This window comes from Trichogramma pretiosum, unplaced genomic scaffold (assembly GCF_000599845.2).
Source record: "Trichogramma pretiosum strain Unisexual culture from Peru unplaced genomic scaffold, Tpre_2.0 scaffold56, whole genome shotgun sequence".
NCBI classification, from domain to species: domain Eukaryota; kingdom Metazoa; phylum Arthropoda; class Insecta; order Hymenoptera; family Trichogrammatidae; genus Trichogramma; species Trichogramma pretiosum.
This window is the reverse complement of record NW_019641680.1, coordinates 1,209,693-1,230,182: the sequence shown is the minus strand read 5'-3', so window position 1 is coordinate 1,230,182 and position 20,490 is coordinate 1,209,693. Positions and strand designations below refer to the sequence as shown.

The 20,490-nt window shown below is 43.4% G+C and overlaps 2 protein-coding genes across 2 annotated transcripts; both read right to left on the bottom strand.

The window, feature by feature from the left end:
* Positions 1 to 7: 7 nt before the first annotated feature.
* LOC106654925 (proton-coupled amino acid transporter-like protein pathetic) lies at positions 8 to 16,864 on the bottom strand. The gene is made up of 8 exons (XM_014375072.2): positions 16,481 to 16,864; positions 3,867 to 3,909; positions 3,690 to 3,778; positions 1,651 to 1,743; positions 1,411 to 1,561; positions 664 to 1,325; positions 408 to 574; positions 8 to 326 (listed from the first exon to the last, which is right to left on the bottom strand). The coding sequence occupies exons 2-8, from the start codon at positions 3,867 to 3,869 to the stop codon at positions 55 to 57; spliced, it is 1,437 nt and encodes a 478-aa protein (XP_014230558.1). The 5' UTR covers positions 3,870 to 3,909; positions 16,481 to 16,864; the 3' UTR covers positions 8 to 54.
* On the bottom strand, positions 13,418 to 20,400 carry LOC106654586. Its single transcript, XM_014374510.2, has 5 exons — positions 20,037 to 20,400; positions 19,656 to 19,955; positions 19,060 to 19,578; positions 18,692 to 18,998; positions 13,418 to 13,437 (listed from the first exon to the last, which is right to left on the bottom strand). Exons 1-5 carry the CDS (start codon positions 20,223 to 20,225, stop codon positions 13,418 to 13,420), a joined length of 1,335 nt encoding a protein of 444 aa, XP_014229996.1. The 5' UTR covers positions 20,226 to 20,400.
* Between the last annotated feature and the right edge of the window lie 90 nt (positions 20,401 to 20,490).

Sequence of the window (20,490 nt, the reverse complement as noted above, 5' to 3'; positions counted from 1 at the left end):
ATTTACAAAATGTAGTACTTCAATAAATAAACAAATATATGTAAAAAAATTGTTTTATGCAGTAGTAGTAGCATTTGCTGCACTTGGACCAAAGTCTTTCGCAATGTCCAGAAGTGCACTTCTCGAGCCGAATACTAAAGCCAACAGGCCTATAATGCATATGACGATGTTTTTCAAAGCTACCCAGTGGAATCTACCGAACCCAATATCCCAGAATGTGACGGTTTCGATGAACACCGGGAAGAGCAGGCCCAGAATTGAAAAACAAAATGCACCGATGAGCCCAATGAAGGGACCTATCTTTGGCACCGCTATTGCGAGTAGAACTGAAATAGATGATTGATTTTTAGTAAATTTGTTGAATTGTCTATTAACGATATTTCGTTGAAAATAATCATATTGTTTACCTGCACCAATGACCAACAAAGTTCTCATAACGTAATTGGCAAGAAGTGGCTTCTTTTGGAACTTATCTTTAATGCCATCCCAGGCAATGTCGAGGCACACGTAGAACTGCAAACCGAAAGTGCAGTAAACTGCCAGTCCAATGACAACTAGCACTATTTGCGCAGGTCTGAAATTAAGAAATAACGGTTCAGTGTAAATTTTTGGTCGATAATTACCATGCGATCCGTATGTCTCGAAATGGAAAAGCAAACTCACAATTCCCGAGGATTCAAACTCAAGGTAATAGATTCCTCAGTATTGCTCCCATAACTAAGGTATCCCAAGAATCCAAGGATAATGTAAACGAAAGTGACACCGAACATGCCCTTATTGAGCACACCGAAGATCCCGATGAAGTTCTTGGGCGTCTTCATGCTGTTCTCCAGGGGCATCACGACGCCGATGGCCTCCATGGCGAAGATCGTGATGCTGAAGAAATTCGGGAACTCCGAGAGCGGACCCACCAGGTCGACACTGCTGATCGGCTTGATGTCCCTGATGAGATAGTAGAAGGTGATGCCGAGGCCGGTGCCCATGAAGACGTTGGCCACCATCGAGACGGGCGCGAGGTACTTGAGATCGGGCAGCCAACTCAGCAGAATCATCGGTATCATGAGGGTGGCGATGATGACGCGCACGTCCACTTCAGTGCCGAAGCGATGCAGCAACACCGGCTGAAAGTTCCGGGCGACGATGACCGCGTAGACGCTGCAGGTGCCGAAGTACGTGACGAACAGACTGCTCTGTATGAGGTAGCGCGACCAGGTGGCGAAGGGCCGCGCCCACTTGGGGCCTTGCGTGAAGGCCGCCTCGGCGACCTCGGCGAAGCCCATCTGCGTCTTGCGGGTCTTGTAGTAGAGCACGTGGGCGCATTTTACCTTTATAATATATGTAGAAAAAATCGGTAAGAGATTGAGTTTTGATGTATAAGTAAGCGTTGATAAAAAAAAAATGTATACTCACGAGAATATAGGCACAGTGGGTGCAGACAAAGGCCACGAGTATCGTGGCGAAGATTCCTACGATGAGACCCGAGCTCTTGAAGGCGTAGGGCATGGCCAGAATGCCGGTACCCAGCGAGGCTTTCAGCAAATGCGTCAGTGTATCGCAATCTCTGCAGAGAGAGAGAGAGAAAAATAAATAACGGCGATTGACTATTTTTTGGTCCGATCGCGATCGGTAATTTGAAATGTGAATACTTACGTCGTTGGATTGGCCACTTGGCGCTCCGTGAACGGGTCGAAGGATTTTCCATCGTCCTTCGCCGACTCCACGTCGTTCGGTGTTACTTTGTACCTATCGACAAAATGGAGTTTTTACAATCAAAAAACAATATTTACTTCATTCACATATATGCTTAATCGGATAAAATTTAATTGATTTTATCTATGTACGAAACTGTCCGAGATCCTTTTTAACGATTTATTGATTTTTTTATTCACTCAGTTCAAAAGTCCCACTGCACGATGATCAAAATTATTTATGTTTTTGCTTTCGTTCAATTGGTCGATGAATAATGCCGCGCGCAGCGTTTCACTTTTTTTTTTCACGAACTCATTAACGCTCGCGTAGGCACAACATTTTTCACGCGCGTATTATTTTTCGTACGTTGGTTTATTAAAAAAAAAAAAATGAAAAATACGCATGTATCACGATGAACCCCGGTGGTGTCTCGCAATGCACACATTTTTCTACCGCGCGCGCGCTCTTCAACTGACTCGACTTGTTTTTGTTTTGTCTACATACTACAGAAAAATTACTCACAGTTTACTCATTTCGATGATTCGAATAAGCAAAAAGACTTCGATGTTATTAACTTTGATGTTAAAATTTGTTAAAAACAATTTTAAAACGATTTAAAAAAAAAAAAAAATCCTATTGGTAATTGTCGGTGGGTCGGCTCAGTCCGAACAGCGCTTGGGCGATGGAACGCCGCAGCACGTTCCTACGACTAGCTGAGGCACGATGTCACTGCCCCGCAGCCGCGAGCCGCGATTATTTTTATATCGTAATAGAGAGGCGGCGATCGGAGAGCGCCACGAAAGAAGAAGTAGAAAAAAGAAAAAAAAAAGAGATCGCACACGTCGTTCAATAACTTGTGCGATGAATATAATAAAAAATGCGCGGCGGTGGTGGTGTGGCGATGGCGTGGCTCGCGCGCGCGCCCGCGCGTGCCTGCAATTACGCAGGTACCGAAGCCATTATAATAATACGCGTCTGGCGATAGTTTTCGTAACGCCTCTCTCTCTTTCTCTCTCGATGTCATATGACTTTGTGATAAGCACCAGTCTCTAATCGCTTCGAATCAATTTTCGTTAATTACCATTGACCGCGCGACGCTGCCGCCGCTGCTGCTTTAATTCGTATACGAGCTTTGAGCTTTTTTTACGTCACCCTCGCGCATCGTAAGTGTCAATGCGATTGATATATATATATATATATATACGCACGCGTCGCCTTTTTTTTCATTGCGATGATTCATGTATACCGATTTTTATGTGTCGGGCTACTCGTGACTCGATCAAATAAATTGAATAAATTAGGTACGATTTTACTGTATGTGTGTGTGTAATTCTTTTTTTATGTACGCTACACCATTAGGACGTTAAACTTTTATCTCTTAATTATAATTGTTTTATTTACTTTACGGTACTCTTAACAACCGTGATGCAATATTTGTATCTGATTTTTGTTTTATTCAAATATGTGGCGATGTATATGAAGCTCTGGCACGCGTAGATTATCGACGATTTCTCGTTCAACTTTATAATATCAATAAAACCCATTGTTTTGACGACGATGAATCTCATTTTCGGGTTCACTGGTGCATACTGCTTATTTAATCATCAAAATTTGACTAAGTACCTCGGATTAGGACCTCGTTAATTCGTGATACATTTCATTACCGTATCTTTCACTCTTTGTTTCTATCTTTATCTCATTTTCTTGAAATCTCGCGTACCTATACCCAATTTTCTTCTTTTTTTCATCATCCTTTAGGCATATCACATTAAGATCTTTATTTTACATTATATTCGCATAAAACATGCAATTTATTCCACGACACAGTTGATAATAAACATATTTTCACTTTATTCAACAAAGCAACAAATGTTAATTCGAAACGTCAAGAAGGACATCATTAAAAGAGCATAATTAAACGAACGATACGAGGAGCAGTTTGTACATAGCTGGATACATAAACAATGATCAACTAATTGATCATTGACACGCCGACTCACTTGCTTGGTAAAATACCGGGACTCTGATTGGACCCGTCTCGCGGGAGAAAAGTATCCAATTCAGTGGTGTCTTTATGACTGATTTCAACCTGAAATTGAATGAAATTTTGATTGAAGACAACTCATGAAAAGTAATTGTTTTTTTTTTTTTTAACAACTCGATGTAATACGACTTACCATTTTGCTATTTTTTGTTACTTTTTAGAAGCCTTTGAATTGTCTGAAACAAAAATGACACGAATGAAAATAGTTGTTTCATGAAAAAATAGGCTTATTATTTTTTTTTTCTATCAACTATTAAAGCGATCACGCCGACGAGAATCCTGATAAGGTTTATTACAGTAGCAAAACATCGAGTAAATATTTGCCATATCTACTAATATTATTTTCAATGCGTAGTTCGTTTTTTCTCAAGGCGCAAAAAGTAACGCAACGTCTCTAATACGTAAATGTTTAGAACCAAAGTATCAGCAAGCCAGTATCAGTGTATACAAACTAAATAGATACACGAGGAATCTAAATATTATGATAACGGCATTATAGTCACGCCTGAATGACAAGAGAAACGTGTAATCATTTTTTTTTTATTTTTATTTTGGGTTTGATAAAAATAAAAAAAAATTATCAATCACTACGCGTCGCTTCCGATAAAGCGCGTGGATTACCGTAAACTTTGACAACAACTTTACAAGTTCTCTTGTAGTAACGGTCTCAATTAACACGTTTTACGTCCCGAATTACGCGGTGCTTGTCGTCAGCCGAGCCGACGCGTGGCCTCTTTTTAACTAAATAAACATAATTAGCGTACTATTTTTAAATATTTTCAATATCCCGATATCATAATATCAATAAGCTGCAAGTGTAGTTTTCTTTTTTTTTTTTTCATTCTATTTTATAAATCAAAAGAGAAGCGAGAAGCGATCGAACTCGAGCGACCTTGGACTAGAGCTCGTGTAATCGTTTTTACCGTTGAGATAAATGCTAATCACGCATCATCGTTCGAATGCGTAATTAATGTGAATTATATCGCGTATTTGCTCAGAAAAGCACGTGTGTTTGTTTTACGGAGATTCGTGATTTTTTAAAGACAATTTTCGCGCAAGTCAAAGAAGTTCTTAAATCGAATTCAAATATCCATCCATACGTAGTTCGGCTACTTTATATTCAATTCGGGAATTTGCATGTTAGTATATTTAGAGAGGAATGCTTAAATATTGTAATAAATTTCGAGGCACGATAAACGTTAAAGATTAACTTGTCGCTTTGCATTCGAAACCAGTTGACCATTGTGTGCGTGTGTCGACGACAGAGTCGTTGTCGGTCGACTGTACGCGATAAAGCCACATCTATCTTCGGGTTCCTTTCAAGTATCCTCAGGCGCGCGGCGAAATCTATGCGCGCGAATACTCATTATCGTCTACTCTAAAAGCAACGATATACGCGCGTCGTATTTTGGCGTTTCGAAATAGAGACCGCACATAAAGCTTCGTTATTGTAAAGATTTTACATAACTTCGGATAGAAAATTTACGTCCGATTATTCAATTGATAATGTAAATTTGTCAAAATTTGGTTATTAATTACTTCTCGATTTTCACTTATACACACCGAACAGCGAACTGTTAGGTAATTAGTCGAGATCGTTGCAGAAATTTCCGAACGAATGTCGCAATACTTTCTTTCAAAATTGCACACGCCAACCGAGCGTGATAAAATGCGCGAATGACATTACAAACCTATATACGTATAGATTTACTTTTACTGGTAAAAAAAAAAAGCTCTCGGCACCCGCACGACCCGCTGATCAGTCGTGGAATTCGATCAACGAGCAAATTTATGCGAAAGTCCGCTTTTGTTCGACACATCCACTACTTCATCTTCTTTCTTTCTTTTTTTCCTTATTTACTTTTGTCAAATGAAAACTGAAATACGACACTCTCTCTCTACTGCTGCTGGCGTCGGCGGCGCGCCACTGAATGTGGGGGTAAACAATGCGCGAGACTGCAGAAGTGTCGCGAGCTCGCGCGAATATATAAATATAGCCGTCGTGCAAAAACGTGTCGTCGTCGTCGGTAAGCAGCGAGAGAGTCAATGTCCATTAACGGCGCGCGCTGCTGACGACGAGACATTAAAAATTCTTATTTATATGAATCACGACGCAGCCAAGAAGCTCGCGAAATGCAGCGATTTTTCGTGCATACGCCATTTAATAATATTGACTTATGTCAATACTAAGGTGAACCGGCAAAAAAAGACTCGTAAAAAATGTATCAGCTCTGTTGTACGAGTGCACCCGCCGATCGATACGTAATTTTTTTTTTTTTTCATTTTCTACTATGTATATGCAATACCGCTCGGACCGCGAGCTTTTTGACACATTTGCCAAAATATAAAGCTCGCGCGCATACGAGGAGCTGACTCACGAGCACGTGTACGCGCGACTGAAACGAAAATTAAATGAATCTTCGAGCATGGGTGTTCTAGCTCGCGTATCGCATCGGTCTGTTGTCCGATTTCTCGCGAAAAAATCCTGTACCGGTCTTAATTCGATTCGAATGCTATGCATGCATGTGATACGCGATATTACGTGCGTCGATGGTAGTCGTTTTTAGTATTTTTTTCGGATAAAGGATTCATGCTCGTTATTGGCACAATAATAGGATACGATACACAAAAATAGGAGAATGATCTTTGCCAATGAGCCGGCAGAGGTTTTTACTTTTTACAACATTAAATTCATTTTTAGAAAAATTGATAAATAGCTAAGAAATAATGTGATCCTTTATTATATTCAAGTAACTCGTTAGAACGATGAACAATCGAATATTTAAACTCTGTTTAAATTAATCGAATCGTTTTCACGAAAAAACGTTTTTGTACATGTTTTTGTTGCGCATTCAGCTCGTGCTATAATCCCTCGTTTTGCTAAGAAAACCATGACTTTGCACCCATTGAGAAATATACTACTTGGACTCATTTAAAATAAAATATTTTTTACCTAGGATATTTTGGGGTTTTATAAATATTGTAAAAACATTTATGAAGTCATTTCGAAATTCCTTCAATATTTAAAATGAGATATATTGCAAATATTTTTAGAATGTGCTTTTGTTCTTAGAGACTTGAGGTGGATGTAGCAAGGAAATTAATAATTTCATTTTTTTTAAATATATTTATTTGAATAATTTGAAAATTATGTGACACTAGATAGCACCAGACATTATAGAAAGCTGTAATTGTGCCTCATTTTCATCACGAGTTTTGGCCTGCAGCCGCCAAGCAAATATTATATAAATCTTCGTTCATAAATGATCTATCGATGATCATTTCACAGCACTCGATTGGCAATCGATAGCCAATCAGCTCCCAAAAAGAATCCAGTGCCCATTTCCGAAAAAATCTTCTCGACACTATCTCCAACAGATGTACTATACAAGGCTGCCTGAGTCTATCGGGGAAGAAAATAAATTCGTCCGAGTTCGAGAACTCGAAGACGTTCGCACACGTTATTTGTTTTTCTGCCTCTTCGGGTCGTAACCGAATCAGATCGTGGAGCGACAGGCTCGGTTTTATCATAATTTCTTTCTCTCCGTCGGTGAACTCTTCGTTTTCATACCAACACTCGTCAGAAATTACGGTTTTCTTGAAAAATTCATACTCGGCAAATAATGTCATGGTCTTTAGAGCATCACTTTGGTCCAGCTCGTATCCTCTTTTCTTAAGACTTTCGATGATGGCTAGAGCACTGGACACTTGTGTGAATTTTGAATCAACGCAATAATAATCGTTAATTTCAGTGGGAATAACGAAATCGGATGGATCAGCGCCACGATCCAAGAGCATATCGACTATATTCGGTAAATAATTTTCCGCAGCTTCTTGCATCGGTGTCCGTCCCCCATTGTCCTTCGCATCGATCAGCCCCGGCTGATTTTTTTCGTCGTTGATCGCGAAGTACATCTTCGCCAACGCATCGGCATCGCTCTGGCTTTTCTCACAAATGAAGTGCAGAGGCGTCGATCCTTGCCCGTCGGCCAGATTTGGATCACGCCTCTTCGGAGCAGTACGTATATTCGTAGCAGTCTCTCGCATCGACAAATTGATTAACTTATCCATAAATTTATTTCTCCTATACTGGACGAGCAACGCAGTCCGTACCTTCTAAGCTCGCATCGCATCGAGCCATCAATGAATCGTTCGTAAATCTTAGCTACGAATCCAGCAAAAAAAAGCTCTGAAGAATCCAGCTGGATCTGGCTGTGTTTGGTTTGCGAAGTTTGCAAAATATCTTAGCTGTCTACACCTTTGCTGGATTTATCCGTGACGTTTTTGTTCAGTGCGTGTCAATTAAAAAGCTCCCCGCACTTTCAATGGATAAATTTAAAAATGTTCGCAACGCTTTTCAGTGTAGGGTTTACGAATTACTCTTTTGAATCCTATTAAGCACGGCATCAAAAAGAATTTTTGGCAAACATTTCTCGGGAATAACTTTTTAAAGGTACCGATGTTAACTCTTTCGGGTTTAAAGCGTGTTCAGTTTTAAAATGTCTTCATTGAATGCGCTCTTTTTTTTCATTAAATGGATGGTCTAAGTAGGATTTTGCTGAATCGAGTTCTATCCTTCTTAACCCACAGTAGCATCATTTTACTAGGAGACATAGATATATTATATTTATGAATGATTTTACCAACGGCCCGCAAGAAACTATTTTCCTTCGCCTGCGCAGAGAGGGAAATGCTATTGTAGGACCACTGAATATGAAATATCGTATGTAGTCTAAGCCGCCAAAAAAGAAATCCCTTATGCACTTTTTTTCTGGGGTTATGTGCTATTTAATTTTTATTCTGACTGATCAGGTTGACGAATTATTTATTAACAACTTTTAATCTGCTCTGTTCCGATTATACATTTCGATTTTGATTCGATATCGATACTTCAATTCATAGAGACATTCAGCGCGCTTCGCGCGACTCATCATTCGATATTCGATAACTCCATGATTCGATAATCGCATCCTCAAATTTATTATTAGATTATTAGATTTGCTTGGCGGCTACAGGTCAAAGCTCGTCATGAAAATAAGGCATAATTACAGCTTTCTGTAATTATCCAAAATTCGAATGTAGCGTGCATTACAATATATATTTATTTTATTTTATTTTACATTTAACATTTGAAAAAAATCATATTAATCAAAAGTTGTTTGATTAAAAAGAGGATTGGAAAAAATGGATATGAAAGAAGAGAAGGAGGATATATTGGAAGATTCTAACCTAGAAAATTGCCACGCCAAAATCGCGGATCTCATTAAAGAAATCAAAATTGCATCAGAAGATATAACTACATTATTAAATCAAAAAATAAAAAAAGAAGCTGAGCTGGCACGAGAATTTGTGAAATTGACGCATATTATAAATGCTACAAAAGCGGTCGATGACGAGGAAAAGTTGAAAAGTACGTCAGAGGAAAAGAATTTGAATTACCCTTCCCAAGACCATCGTGACATTCAAATGGATTTCAGCGATGAAAAATATATTTTATTACCAATAGAACCGGTATTCATTGAAGTTCCAAACAATCCTGTGGAACTTCCAATGGAAAAAAAAGACGATGGGGAGCATGCCGTGGATACTTTAGCTTTAAACTCGCAGGAGATGGGAACCACGTTTCGATATATTGTATGAGAAAAATTGCAAGAATAATTCGACTTATCTTAGAACGAGTCCCCTTCTTAAGCCCTTAGCGCGACATGTCACTTGTGGAGAGTGACTATTGCGGTCGAGGCCACCTAGCGGCCGAAGCGGTAGGTAGAAGAGAAACGAAGGGAAAATGAGAAGAAGTGGTTCAAAAAAGTATCGAAAATTTGTCCGTCCCGGACTTAATGGGTTAACTTAAATACACACACGATGTTTAGCATGCAAGTATTTTTCAACGATCGAGGCTGCTGCTGCTCCTCACTTTATGTTTGGCAAATAAAACGAGTCAAAGTCACTCGCTCGCTGTACACATTATTATTTACATACATCATATATTTTTAGCGAACTTTTTGCCGACTCGACGAGAGGTCGCGAGACTTTTTCTCGCGAGTATACAGGAACCTTGCCGCGATCTTGTTCGGCGATAATCGATCTTATAACGTGTACTCACTGCGCCGCTGTTGCAGCCAAACTTTATCGCATTCGTAAAATATTTTCGCGCGCGAGATTCAACACTTTGTCGCGCGACGCGGAGGATATAATATTTTGCAATTACGAGCTAGTGAACGAGTTTTTTCATGCCGACGCCGCCGACGACGATGAGACACGATCGATGTTTTGAAAACAATAGCCAGGCTATATTGCGAGACGATACAGATATACGTATATCTTTTCTCTGTTTCAAAGGCCGATCGCGCGCGATGCACCTCGCCCCCCGAGAAATTACCGTCAATTAAGTCTACTCGGGGGCGCTCTAATTGTGCCAAGCTCGCGGCTCGCTTTCTGGTTCATGTCTGTGTATGAATATATAGCATGTGTGTTGCTGCTGCTGCTGCTGCTTGCGTGCGCGCACAACGACGATACGCAGCCGGTGCCCGATGGTCTCTGCGCTATCGTGTATTTACCGCGCGATTTTACTCGTTGCGTAATGTAATTATTAAAAGGATTTTTCCTGCATCGAAACTATACGAATTCGATTGACTAAGAAATCGTTAAAAATGAAATCCGATTATTTTCTTAGGCTCGTGGATCGTTTCATTGAACTTTTTCAAAATTCACCGATGCAGTCTGGTGTCGATAATTTTCAATAATAATGGTAACATTGACAGAAGAGATGCGGCTGAAACCTCAATGTTTAATCTTGTGTCTTGTACAATAGCTAAACTAACTTGCAGTCGCATACAGACTCGATCCCATTTTCTTTATCAATTTGCACCGAGTGTGTATACACCATACCGTTATCGTTTCGAACGAAAATAAACAAGATATAAATTTCGAGACGCGAATTATTAGCCATATAGAATTTTGTAAAGATTCGCAAATAGATCTTTCATTAATCCGCCTCGACGACTTAAATCGTCGTATGCGAAGGGTGGAGACATTTATATACGAATTTTTCTTTCGTTACCTATATGATAGCGTTGACAAGGGATGACTAAAAAAGGAAAGAATTACGATTTCATTTGCAAATCGTATACTTGGCTCGACGAGTCGAGCTACATACGCTCGTCACGCAGCTATGTCGCCGGAAACATCTGCTTTGGAAGAGCTGCTGTGTTTCTATTTCGAAGCGTTATTATACGCGAAAATATGTATATAATTAATATAGCCCGCCGCTCGCGCGTTAGTATGACTCATCCCGCGATGTCAACAATATTACGATCGAGTTGCAGCCAAAAGAGTCGATACTAATATAATTTCGCATCTTCTCTGTTGCAGCTCGATGTGAAAATAATAATATATAAACGCGCAATTATTCGAGTACTTTGGACGCTCGCGAGAACGTATACAATATGTGCGCAGAGAGAGCCACAGCGGCGCCGTTATCGACCTTTTCATACACATAGTTTATCGGCGAGGGACGCGAAAAAATCGCGTTTGCGCGAGATCGGCGATAAAAGAGCGAGAGAGACGATCGTACATATACATACGAAGTTGTGCGAGGGAGAGAAATCGGCGCGGCGTCGATTGCATTGAGAGACGACGACGACGACGCGATCGTTACACATCATTGTGTACGAACGTATCGCGATTATTAACAAAAAAAAAAACGTAACGAGGATACTTGATAATAACGAGACACGTAACTCGTTTGCGCGCGCACGTGTGCATCTAGTACATTTTATCATGTATGTATACTGGACTAGGAGGTGTGTCAGTAACCCGAGGAAATGATATAGATTTCTGAAAATCACTCGAAGCTTATTTGCTCCTTTTTTTTTAATTAATCCGCTATTTACGAAGGTGTAGCATTCGTAGCGAGGCATTGCATCAAGCTAATTTTTAAATGTTGTACTAGAAACAATAAAATACGTTTCTAATGATTTCATGATAAATGCGAGTTATACAAGATTAAATGACCGAAAATTAGCGCGAATTAAGAGAAGTAGGGGCTAAATCGTCTTCCTACCACTACTCTGAGTTTCCGATATCTGCTCTACCTCTGTGTCTCTTAGACAGATCGCGATACACGTATACGGTCGGTACAAGTTAGAAGATCGCGTCGATCGCTGCCAGTGATCTTCGTGAAAAACTCCAAAAATATCTGGAATCGCAAGAGATCGCGCGTCGTTCGATCATCGACGAATCCGCCGCTGGCCTGCTGGAGAACATCACAAAGCTTAGCCCAGAGGGAGAAGAATGCATCCTCGAACGAAGAGACGCCAATGACGATCGTGTCGCTGTTCGCCAGGTATCGATGGTTCGAGACCAGGGTGGATCGCGAGAGTCGTTGGTACGACGTGGAAACGTTTCGGCAAGAATTGAGGAGGCTAAGCGAGATAGGATTGTTATCGAGGATCTTTATCAATGACGAGACGAGTCTGTAGCTCTACGACCTGATTCTGGGCCCTTCTTAAGCCCTGACAGCGACATGTCACTTGTGGAGAGTGACTATTGCGGTCGAGGCCACCTAGCGGCCGAAGCGGGAGGTAGGAGAGAAGCGAAGGGAAAATGAGAAGAAGTTGTTTAGTGGAGAAACAAAGTTAATTTTTTATCGAAGTACTTTGTCCCTATCCAGCCAACAACCTTGAAAACTCGTCGAGTTGTAGAATCTCTATAGAAGTCCGAGAGATTTGTGCACTCTCCGGTGATCCGGGAGAGAGCACGTCGCTTGGGTCTCGGTGACTCTGGTATAACGAGAGTGTCATACTGCTCCGGAGGTCCGGGAGCAGTATGATCGCAATAGAGGAGCTTTGAGGTCTAAATTAGAAAAGCTCCGAAATGTTTAGAAATCGTATTCCTAAGATTGTAGACGAGGATTTTGTTTAATTTGGTTATAAAATTTATAACAAGAACCGAGAAAGATGATGATGATTTGTGGCTACATTAGCTTGTATTATATTCTTGTAATATATTTTTGTAATATATATTTTTGCATAATTTCCACATCATTTTTATGAATAAAATTTAACAAATGACTTTCGATCTTTCCATCTCGATAATCACACTCGTGTACTCGATTTTTCGAATCTGTTTTTAAGCGGCGTTGGCTCAGTACGTCAGCCTAGCTAATTCATTGGGCCAACAAAGGAGGATGCCGAGTCGGGCGCGAAAAGTTCAATGGCGTCTTCGTTGCATTATACATGTAACATGCGAGCGAGTATCGGTCGGCCGTGAAACGAATTATATATGTGTCACGGTAAACGTATATATACGAGAATGTCTTTTGGACATCTGGAATTGTGCTATGTATATGTACGATCAAAAGCACGACAAGTCCCGTAGCAAGCCTCGGAGATAGATCGGAACGAGGGAGAAAGAGAGAGAGAGAGAGAGTGAAACACATCGGGGGCGTCCATCGATCGTTTCGCAGAGAAAGAAAGAAAGAAAGAAAAAGAGGCAATGCGCGTCGAGGTTACATCATCGCGGCGTCGGTGGCAACGCTCGCTAATAATCTCGAGATGCCAATTCTTGCAATTTATTAACATACATAATACACAGCGAAAAATCCAGCAAAATGATTCAGTCGCGCAATCGGTATCGCGTACAATACAGCACGTGTACCGCGCCAGCAGATGCTCCTTTTCTTTTTCATTTTTTTTTTTTTTTTTCTGCAATAGTCTTACACACATCTTTATCGCTCTTTATTATAACATATGATGATTTTGTCTCTCGTGCCTCGTCGGACGTCGGACAAGAAATACGATACAGCGTCGAGCGAATGCCGACGAGCTTCTTCTATCTGTTCCATGGCATAAGAAAGTGATACTCGACTCGAGTGGCGAGGAGAAGCACGTGGAGCAGTACGTTATAACCCTAATCGCTCGGTGCGAATTGAAAGGTACAATGGGACTGACTGCTCGATATTACAATCGAAAGTATATAAAACTCGAGTACGGAGCGAAATAATTACATGCGCAACAACGGTGGCCGCAACACTGCTAAATAAGATACGATTCTTGTGGGCCGCGGCTATCGCGGCTAGTCTTGCTTTTTATTTTAGCCGGCCGCAAAATAGGAAGTGGATATATACCAATATCAATGCGCGGCGTTGGTGAGACGATATAATCCAACGCAATAACGAGCGACTCTTGCGTGTGTATCTCTCTCGCTTGTTTATGAAAATTGCGTTATGGTATTTTTTGTATCATGGGCGCGGAGCAACGAACAAACAAACAATTAGCTATCGCATTCGTGCCATCGCCATCGCCGCCACTGCTTCCGAGCGATATCTAGGTCGATCTACGCATCGCGATGGGGCTTCGTTTTTGCGCGTCTCTCTGGTTAATTTAGACGTATTTTTTGTTTTATCATTGGGACCGAAGTGATAATTTATAGCGATAAAGAGCAATAATTACGGACAACCTTGACTATTCACATCGCATACATTCGAGATGTCGACCAACAGTCGCAGTCTCTCGTCATCGTCGAGGCAATATTTATAGTTTATACGTCTTATATATATGGGGGAAGGGATGATGATGGCGCAGAACATGTGTGTGCTGCTGCTGCTGCTCGACGACGACGACGACGACGACGAGCTATATATACGTCAGCGCGCACTACGACGTCGACGACGACGACGATCCGTGGCTTACTTCCGACTTTCGTCGCGAGGCTTCCACGGCACGACGAATAAATTCTCATCCATATACGCATACGCACACGCATGCACGCGATGTAGGACTGACACAATAACTGTATATATAGTCGAGCGCAGGTCAGTCGTTTATATTGTTCGCGACTGCATCGTGTGTATATCGGTATAATGTAATTTGGTCATTTCCGCAAACGTCGACGGACTCATCAACGGCACGCGTGCCTATATACTTTATTATATACACACGAGGAGCTTATGGAGTAGACGACGACGACGACGATGGTAAAAATACACGCACGCGGCCGATATTTAAATTTAGCCAAAGACGGCCCGAGACGAAGATGTTCGCAAACGGAGGCAGAAGAAGAAGAAGGAGGTAAAAGAGGAGAGGAGGAGGAGGAGAGTCGTGTCGCAAGTTAGGCTGCACACGCACACGCGAATTCCGTATTATAATAATATAATACACGAAGAAAGCACGACAACGCGCACACCGGAAATGAGCTTATGTCATTTGTTGCCCTGTATACCCACATTATATACATATATACACGTTATCTCTCGTATATAGGCATGTATGTATATATCTCGGTTACGTTATGTCTATCGCGAATATCCGTATATATGTATACTCGGCAGCTAAGCAAAAGTAAAGCTTCGTCGTCCGGTGCGTGTGTATTAGATAATATATATATACGAGGCGTTATCGATCGAATTCTATACCGGCCGGACTGAGAGACCGAGACTGAGACGACACCAACGAGCCGCGCGTTCAACGCTGCGGATATTTTTACGCTTATTTAGACTACGACGAGAGCACCACTTCCAACCGTATAATCGTTATGTACTATTATGATACAACACGAGGCACAAGCCGATATTATAAAATGCTACGCACGTATAATTGGGCGCGCGCGCGCGAATGGATCGGTAGTATATTATTTCGGGCTCTCGCATGCCGCACATTATATAGGAAGCGGGAAGAAAAGGGATATCTGCGCGAACGAAGATGATGCAAAAACTGCCGCCGACTTCGTGTCGTTCGTAGATGCCAAAATGGCTCTATACGCAGCCCGCAGCCTAAATTATCTTCTCTTTCACGGTGTTGGTGCTGGTGCACCAGTGTGCGTCACGCACATATTTCGTCAGACCGTGCGGTATATATATAATATTCAACCAGTGTACGCGTCCCCGACCTTTTCGTCGCTACTCGTTCGCCCGTTAATCATCGTATACATGAAAATATAATAAAATAATTATTACATGCGCGTATAAGAGGCGTAGGAGGAAAAAAAAAAAGAAATCGACGGCCGCGCGGAGTCCTCGACTGCAGCTCTACAGCTCTTATCGACTCGAGCGCACACATGTACGTCTCTATATCGCACAATCCGCGCCTATTCATAATTCACGTACGAGAAGGTGGTGGGCCGCGTGTCTAAACTGCAGCTGTGCACTTATATTATAACGTACAAACGAGCAGCGGTATAAAGTAAGCACCGACGACATCGACGACGAATCAGTCGTAAAAGCGAAATGTTAATGCGTATGCTGCACTACCGCACACGTGTGCGCGCCTCTCTGTGTACACAGCAATAGCCAAGTATATCGCTCATAAATAAGAAATAAAGTAGCGTACATAGAAGAAGAAGAAAAATTGGCGCCGTGTTTTATATACATACATACTGCATGCACCGCTGCTACTGCCGCATGGCACACACGCTCGAGCATGTGGCATTTTCCTTCGCCGCGCTCGCGATTCGCGAATCTAATGTCATGATAATTTCATGCGGCAACAGCATCGACGCGTACGTAAACAAAATCCAAGTCGACTTTTCGTTGATACATATATATCGTGTAAATGCACGGTTCAATGAAAGAAGGAAAGAAAGAGAGGTAGAGTGCGGCGCTCCGAGCGAGAGAGCACGCGGTTGCATCATCCAAAGCCCAACCACGCGAGCCGAGACTGTGTACCTTCGGAGGGACAGAGGTAGAAAGAACGAAGGGTACGGTGAGAGATCGACGAATAAACAATTGTAACAATCAATGTGAACACTAACCTTTTATCGCAATTCGGCGACGATATCTAGTCGAAAGCTCTCTTCTCTATCAGTAGTAGTAGATTCCAACAAAAAAAAAAATTTAACAAAAAAGAACAGAAAAAAACCCCAAAAAAAAAAGAGAAAAAAGCACACGGATCGGGGGGGCTGCTAATCTTTTATCTCATGGCCCCGGAACTTGCTGCTGCTGCTGCTGCTGCGCCGATCGCGTATATCGCTATACAGCGCGTCACACTCGTGTCACCGAAACAACAACAACTGCCGAACCACCCCGTGCCGCTGCCGATCGCCAACTGAACTCTCGATTGTATGCTCCTCCGGCGGGCCGAAACCGCCGCACCACCACGGATAAATTTGCCGTATTGTAGTAGTATGTGTGTGTGTGTGTGTGTGTGTGTGCGTCGCGCCGGCGACGAGTGGCGAGCGAGCGAGCGAGCGAAATTCTGCACACACGCAGACACCGGCGCAGCGCACTGCCTCTGCTCCAACGCAGAAAAAGAGAGACTATCCCCGCCAACTATAATACCGACTCTCCTACGCGTTCTTCCCTTCCCTATACGCGCGCGAAACTCGCGTCTTCTTTCGGTCGGCTATATTTATATATGTGTGTGTATATAATACACAGGCGTCGTCGTCTCGTGCAACACACTCGACCGGTTGCCTCGATGCTTTTTTGCACGCCTCTATGATATTAGCTCTAGCTAATGGATTTCGCTCGGGGCTATAACGATACGAGGTGCGAATTCGTTACATCTTGGAGACCATTGACTAAAAAAGCTCTCTCGTGTACACGCGTGCTTGCACACATCTTTACCGATCTTCGACTCGACGATTGGCATTCCTAATATCGATCTATATTAACTTCCTCTTCCTACGATCTGAATTCAAATCGATGCAAGCTCGATGAAAACAAGACTGAATAAAGAAAAGAGCAGCAGCAGCAGCAGCAAAGCTCGTTTCTCTGCCACTTTGACGTTTTCGGAATATAATCGCTCGTAGCTGCTGCTGCTGCTGTTACGTGCTTTTCGCGCTTTGCATAACAACAACCGGGGGTCAAGAGCGATATCTCCTCCGCGCGCGCGTAGCAGACAAGCGCCGTCGTTGTTTTCTTTATTCAACGCCGATTTTTCTTTAAACATTCCGATCGTTCCCGAGTAGACGATTTCCGCGTCTATGAATGCGCATCCACGTGCACGTTCACGTGTCGTGCAGCACCCGTCTGCCTTTTTCGAATTTTACCGACCGAGTACCAAAAAAAGCGAAAAAATCATAAGCGGATTAGTAAAGAGAACCGGATCGACCGGTCTCGCAGCGAGAAGTGCACACAGGCACAAAAAGCAAAAAAAGCTCGGATTTGTAATTGTGACTCGCGTGACGCACAATAATGTAATAACGCCTCGGAGCCGTTGCATGGAAAACGAAGATAATTCGCGCTGATTTTTCCATCAATAACGAGAGCGATATTACATTATTGAGCAAGATCGGCGAAGCGAGGAACTTCCCGCGCTCCTTCGATGTATAATAATAATAATAATAAATTTGCTCAATCTCGCGATTCTCTCTCTCCCTCCCCTCGACAATATACGAGATAAGGTTCACACAGCCTCGTACGAGTCGAGATGCAGTTCTAATACTTGTATTTGACTCTCGATTTTGTTTGCTCTTGTGCGTAAAATGGCCTTGAGATAGAGAGACAGCCGCGTGTTCAAACACACAAGTTGAGAATAAAAATCAATAAAATGCCCCGCGTTGGCAGTTTTTGACGATAAGCGGGGACTCGCGAAGCTCGGCAGCTGCGAAATTTTTCGAGACGTTTAAACGAGCCATAAGATTGATCAATTTGTAATTGACCGAGGCGTCGTCGAAAGAAAGGGAATTCAGAAGCGTCTGGCCGAAATTCTAAAGCTTCGATATCAATTGAGCTGGATTAGAGATCGCGTGAGAAAGATCTTAGTAGACAATTTCGTTCAATTTAGGTCCTCTCGCGCGACGACGAAAATTCCCCCCGCGCGTATAAAATACTCCGTCGAATCGCGCGTCGCGTTCGACGTTCTCGAGACTCTTCAGCCGCGCGGAGAGCGCAGAAGAAAAACGAGGCCGTCGTCGCGCGTCCGGAAATTGCGACTTTGTTACAATTAGTGTCAATACACATATACGACACGTTATTTCATATCGTTCGTCTCATATGCACGCGAGCCGTCCGATCGTTACCTTTTTCCTTCTTCTTGCCTTTGCCCTTCTTGTCGTCGTCCGTCTGTATCTCTCTGGTCTCGAGTCTGACCGGTGGCCGCCTCTCCGGACCCTTGGGCGTGCGCATCTCCAGCTGTATGTCGGACTTCTCGCCGCAGCCCACCAGGCCCTTCTTGCCGATTCGCAGTATGAAGACGTCGTGCTCGGGATCGGCCTCGAGGTCGGCCTTGGTCGCGGCGTCCTTCTCGCTGGCGACCGTCACCCTGGGCTCGATCCTCGGCTGCGGATTACCATTGTCATCGTTGTTGACGGCAAGCAGACCCGACACCTGGGGGAAAAATTCGATTCGTCAAATTATTATTTCAGCCAGATCGAACCGTCCCGCGTACTTTGAGCACCACGGCCTTGCCGCAAGATTCCTTGGGGCCGCGGCTGGTCTGTATGGGGGCGTTGTCCGGGGCCGAGCAGCGCGTCGCGGGCGCCGGCTCACCTTTGCCTCCTTTGTTGTTGTTGTTGCACTTGCTCGTACGGGCGCTGGCGTGCTCCCTGCACGGGGCGCACGGCATCCTCTCCTCCTCCTGGCCTTTGTTACATTTTCCATCATCTTCCCCACCGTTGACGAGAATCTCCGAGATATCGCAGCCCCGCGGGTCGAGCTTCTTGCACTTGTAGCTGAGCGCGCCGCAGTCGTCGCAGGTCAGCGTCTCGGCGGCCTTGAACACGAAGCTGGAGATGCTCGCCGCGTCCTGAGACTCGGCCGACTCGGCGACGACGCCGGGGGTGGCGATCTCCGTGACGATGACCTGGCCGTGGGCCGAGATCCGCGCGTACACGTTCATCGTGCCCACGGGACAGCGCTCGTCCGGATAGTAGATCTCCACGTCGTCGTCGAACACCTTGGACGGGTTCTGAGAAAAAAATATAATCAAGATTTAATAATCTATATATGGGCTACCCAAAAGAGGAAATATATTTTATACCGTACCGGCAAGTCGGTGTTGCCGTACTTGGTCGCGTCGATCAACTCCTTGCACAGCGCCAAAAAGTGCTTGCTCATGTCGATCACGGCCTTGCCCACTACCACCGAGTCCGGCCTTATGTCCGGCGGCATGAGCTTCTTCACGGCCACCTTGATCTTGAAGCTCTGGCACTTGTCGCTCACCGCGTCCTGGTCCAGGGCGAACAGCACCGATTTGCCGTCGTAGAACGTCTCGACCTTGTCGACGCCACCCGGCGCCAGTGGCTCGAACAGAGTATCCACGGGCGTGAATTGCAGGTCGTCGTCCTGCGCGCGGATGAGACAATTTTTTTTTTTTTTGTAATTCGACGCAGGTCGAGAGCGTAATAGACACGAGTGTGTACGTACGGCTTTGAAGTCGAGAAATCGAAAGGCGATGGTGGTGGGCACGCAGAAGACCTGATTGAGCTTGATGAGGCGGCAGCAGTCGACGTGGCGCACGTAGAACTCGAGGAGAAAGAGATACTGCTCGCGGCAGGGATTCGGGCAGCCGAGGTTGCTCGGATCAGCGGTGCCGACTCCCTTTACCGATGTCATGTTTTGGGCCTTTGTGTTTATTTTTTTTTTACTTTACTTTACTTTAAACGAATGTACGAAATAATGAAGGAATTTTATAGTGCAATGGGATTATATTGGAAAATTTTGGAAAATGAATTGTTAAAGCACTCGGAATTTTGAAAGGGGTGTGTGTTGATTTTGCGTTAACCTCGCCGCGACAGATGGAATTCACCGACGTCGAATCATCGTTCAATAAATAAACAAAAAGCGACGGCTGACGTTTGCCGGCTCAAAGCCGACTTTA

Bases quoted from the DNA above. Each gene is read 5' to 3' on its own strand.
- LOC106654586 (XM_014374510.2), bottom strand. From the start codon at position 20,225: ATGACATCGGTAAAGGGAGTCGGCACCGCTGATCCGAGCAACCTCGGC. The intron at 19,956-20,036 runs GTACGTACACAC...ATCCGCGCGCAG, and splicing joins GATTTCTCGACTTCAAAGCC to GACGACGACCTGCAATTCAC. The intron at 19,579-19,655 runs GTACGGTATAAA...TTTTTTTCTCAG, and splicing joins ACGGCAACACCGACTTGCCG to AACCCGTCCAAGGTGTTCGA.
- LOC106654925 (XM_014375072.2), bottom strand. The intron at 575-663 runs GTGAGTTTGCTT...TCTTAATTTCAG, and splicing joins AGTTTGAATCCTCGGGAATT to ACCTGCGCAAATAGTGCTAG. The intron at 327-407 runs GTAAACAATATG...CATCTATTTCAG, and splicing joins TTTGTTGGTCATTGGTGCAG to TTCTACTCGCAATAGCGGTG.